The sequence below is a fragment of the Pseudomyrmex gracilis genome, unplaced genomic scaffold (genome assembly GCF_002006095.1).
Source record: "Pseudomyrmex gracilis isolate BER0280 unplaced genomic scaffold, ASM200609v1 scaffold_513, whole genome shotgun sequence".
Classification (NCBI taxonomy): domain Eukaryota; kingdom Metazoa; phylum Arthropoda; class Insecta; order Hymenoptera; family Formicidae; genus Pseudomyrmex; species Pseudomyrmex gracilis.
The window spans coordinates 1-2934 of record NW_018021097.1 but is presented as its reverse complement, the minus strand read 5'-3'; the positions used below and the strand labels follow the sequence as shown (position 1 = coordinate 2934).

The 2934-nt window shown below is 39.1% G+C and overlaps 1 protein-coding gene across 3 annotated transcripts; it reads right to left on the bottom strand.

Moving 5' to 3' along the window:
- Nucleotides 1-189: 189 nt before the first annotated feature.
- Nucleotides 190-2388, bottom strand: LOC109860941 (cell cycle checkpoint protein RAD17). Of its 3 annotated transcripts, XM_020440368.1 has the most exons (10): nucleotides 2246-2258; nucleotides 2063-2138; nucleotides 1751-1901; nucleotides 1509-1665; nucleotides 1309-1431; nucleotides 1042-1220; nucleotides 891-980; nucleotides 619-809; nucleotides 426-541; nucleotides 190-335 (listed from the first exon to the last, which is right to left on the bottom strand). In XM_020440368.1, the coding sequence occupies exons 3-10, from the start codon at nucleotides 1872-1874 to the stop codon at nucleotides 212-214; spliced, it is 1104 nt and encodes a 367-aa protein (XP_020295957.1). In that variant the 5' UTR covers nucleotides 1875-1901; nucleotides 2063-2138; nucleotides 2246-2258; the 3' UTR covers nucleotides 190-211. The 3 variants fall into 3 exon arrangements, with proteins under 3 accessions (XP_020295957.1, XP_020295956.1, XP_020295955.1); XM_020440367.1 differs by having other exon boundaries at nucleotides 619-720; nucleotides 844-980; nucleotides 1751-2138; nucleotides 2246-2388; XM_020440366.1 differs by having other exon boundaries at nucleotides 1751-2138; nucleotides 2246-2382.
- Nucleotides 2389-2934: the final 546 nt, after the last annotated feature.

Below are 2934 nucleotides of genomic sequence, written 5' to 3'. Positions count from 1 at the left end.
ATTAGAAACTCAACGTTTAAACCTAACCTAACCTAACCTAACCTAACCTAGACTTCTTGGAATTCTTTTTCTGATAATGACAAAGGTATAAAATTACTCGTATAACAAATGTTTTTAATTAATCTTAACAATAGTACTAGAGAAAATGGAAATGAGTAAAAAAATTGCAAGTATGTAGGAAACCTGCGTAAATAAGTTCAATATACATTCGCTAATCTTCAACAATAGTCATTTCCGTATCTTCATCTGATATCTTTTCACTTTCTTTCGAGACGGACGAAGGTTTGATTATTGACTCGTACCATTGTTTCTCGGCTGTTATCAAGCATCGTCGTCTACGAATAAATATTAAAGAGTATTAAAGATTATAAATATGAGAGATGTATGAGAAAAAATAAATTTATATCAAGATTAGTTATATTTACATGTTCTGAGTGTCTCGCGGTTTTCTCACCGGATTCCATGCAGTTACAGGCTTTTCATTGGCCAGCATCAAGCCACGGATACAATACGACAATGCGACTTTACCCAAATTACGATCCTGTCGAAAAAAATTATAATAATGCAATAAGATAATAAAAATCTCTCGGGAAATTAACAGAGAGAAGTGAAACTAACACGCCATTCGGAATTGAAAACTTCGGCCAAGCTCAAGATATCGGACGCTACACTGGCTTCCTCGAGTGTTCGTATCGTGTTCAAATAATTTTCCTGAAGAAACTGAACGAAAACCATTGAATGCGAAGTAAAGTACCCGGCTATTTCTTCAGGATCATGCACGAACTTGAAGGAATTGCCATCTGATTCTCCTAAAATTACTCATAAAAAATTTTAATCTCTCACTAAGTTGTGAAAATTTGACGCGATCTGAAGATAAAATCGAATTTTACTTTTCGGATTTGTGACTCTTCCGATTCCACGCAACAGACCCAAGGTTTCCCCCCGCAGACCGCAATCACTTTTCAAATGTCGCCCGGGCACTAGCAGAAACGAGAACGATTCAAACTCGAGCTTGAGAGACTTATCTAACAATATACGTACCTTTAAGAGAAATAAAAATTAAATTTAAAACAGCACTACGCACGTCGCCTATGCTATTGGACAATATTTCGTCGATATGGTGCTGAGAGACGTGCAGCATGTCGCTGGCAACGGTATTCAATATATTGGACACACGCTTTAGTACGTTTTTTATTGAGGTTTGCGTAGCCGCGTTTACGCTACGAATAAATCGAAATTCAAAACATTTACACCGCGTGTATTAGCAAATTTTATCGTTGATTTCGCAGACAATATAAAAATCGTTACCTAATGTCACGAATGCCGAATTTCTCCCTTATAGCAGGAGCAAACAAGGTTTGCATCAATCTCGAGTTTCCGGTTTCTGTGCAAACGAATATCACAGGCTGTTTTCCTATCTGGAAATAATTTCTAGAAAAAGATCTCAATCAGGAAACATTGCGCAAAAGAAGACCTCGATATCTTACAATATTTAGTAAAATATTTACTCTAAAAGAGCAAAAAAGGCCTTGTGATCTTCCTGATATACATTAGGAAGATCCTTAACAAGAAGCAGCTGTTTGGAACAGCTGCCTAGTACCGTGTGATAACGCGTAGCGCGAATCAAGTGATCCTCAAATCTGTCTCCTTGCCGCATTATATGCTCTAAGATCATATTAAAACTTTCTGCATTGAAAAGAATATAAATGGAATTTGACGCTATTCTACAAGTAATATATCAAATAATTACTGTTTTCATCTTCAGCTGGATCAATGGGAGTGATCCACTCTATGACATCAAATCCATTTTCTTTAGCAAGTAACTTTATGGCTGCGGTTTTTCCACAACCAGAAGGACCGGAGAGGATCAGCATAGACGGCTGTCCTCTCAACGCTCCACACTGAAACCAGTCAGTAATTTCTTTCTGCTTCTGTTTGCTGATCGCCAATTCGGAGGATTTCTGAGGCTCGCAAGCCTCGAGCAGTTTTGACAGACTGGTCTCATGTCTCACTTTCTTGAAACTGTCTTGTGTAAATGATTTATCAAACAAATTCTCATTACCTTTGCTAGTTCGCTTCACCAGAGTCTTGCTCGCTGGCTCACAATCAAATGACGGTACACACCAGCTACTTTTTCTCTATACAGAAATTAGGAGAAGACAAGTCAGTACAACACGCAGGTAAAACTGAAGAATACTTGATATCGTTTCTTGGAATTATTTCGCGTATTTTTCATGTTACTCACTTTTAACTGTGCCATGTTTTATCGTAGAAATCGCATTTTTACTCTTTGTTTGCATTTACTAATGATTGTATTCTTCTGTGATCCGACTTGTGTTTACTTCTCGTTTCTCACGACGGTCCAATATTACGTTTGCTCGAGCGCCGCGACGTGCACGGTTTCTGAACTACGTAGTCACATCGATAAATTCGACGCAAGTGAATAAAACGCTATTTTTCAAAATTTAACTTTTCTCTCGATTAGACAGTGCTCAGAAGAAACCATTTTAATTATTCTGTTTGTNATATTTTTACCAGTTTCTTTTCCTTTTGCTCTCGCGTTCCTACGTGCGTGAGAGATTTGAACATCGCACNGACGCGCGCGCGTTCGATACTTCGAGAATCGCAATATCGCGCGCTTCGATATTGCGATTCTCGAAGGCGGTCAATCATGGCGGACGCGCGATACCGGACGGAACAACGTTCGAATTTCTTCGTATTTTTCGCGATTATTATCGCGTTTCGCGCGCAATTTTCGGTGGTACGTGTGTGTGGCGAAATGTAGGACATTCGTGGTGATACGGAATTAGTATAACGCGTTTGCTAGTACTGCTAATTGGTTAGCATTGCGGTGAGATTATATCGCGGTCGTCCGCTTTTCCGCGAAACGCGTTCGAAAAGAAAGTGTGTCGCGACATTACTACGGAGCAGGAT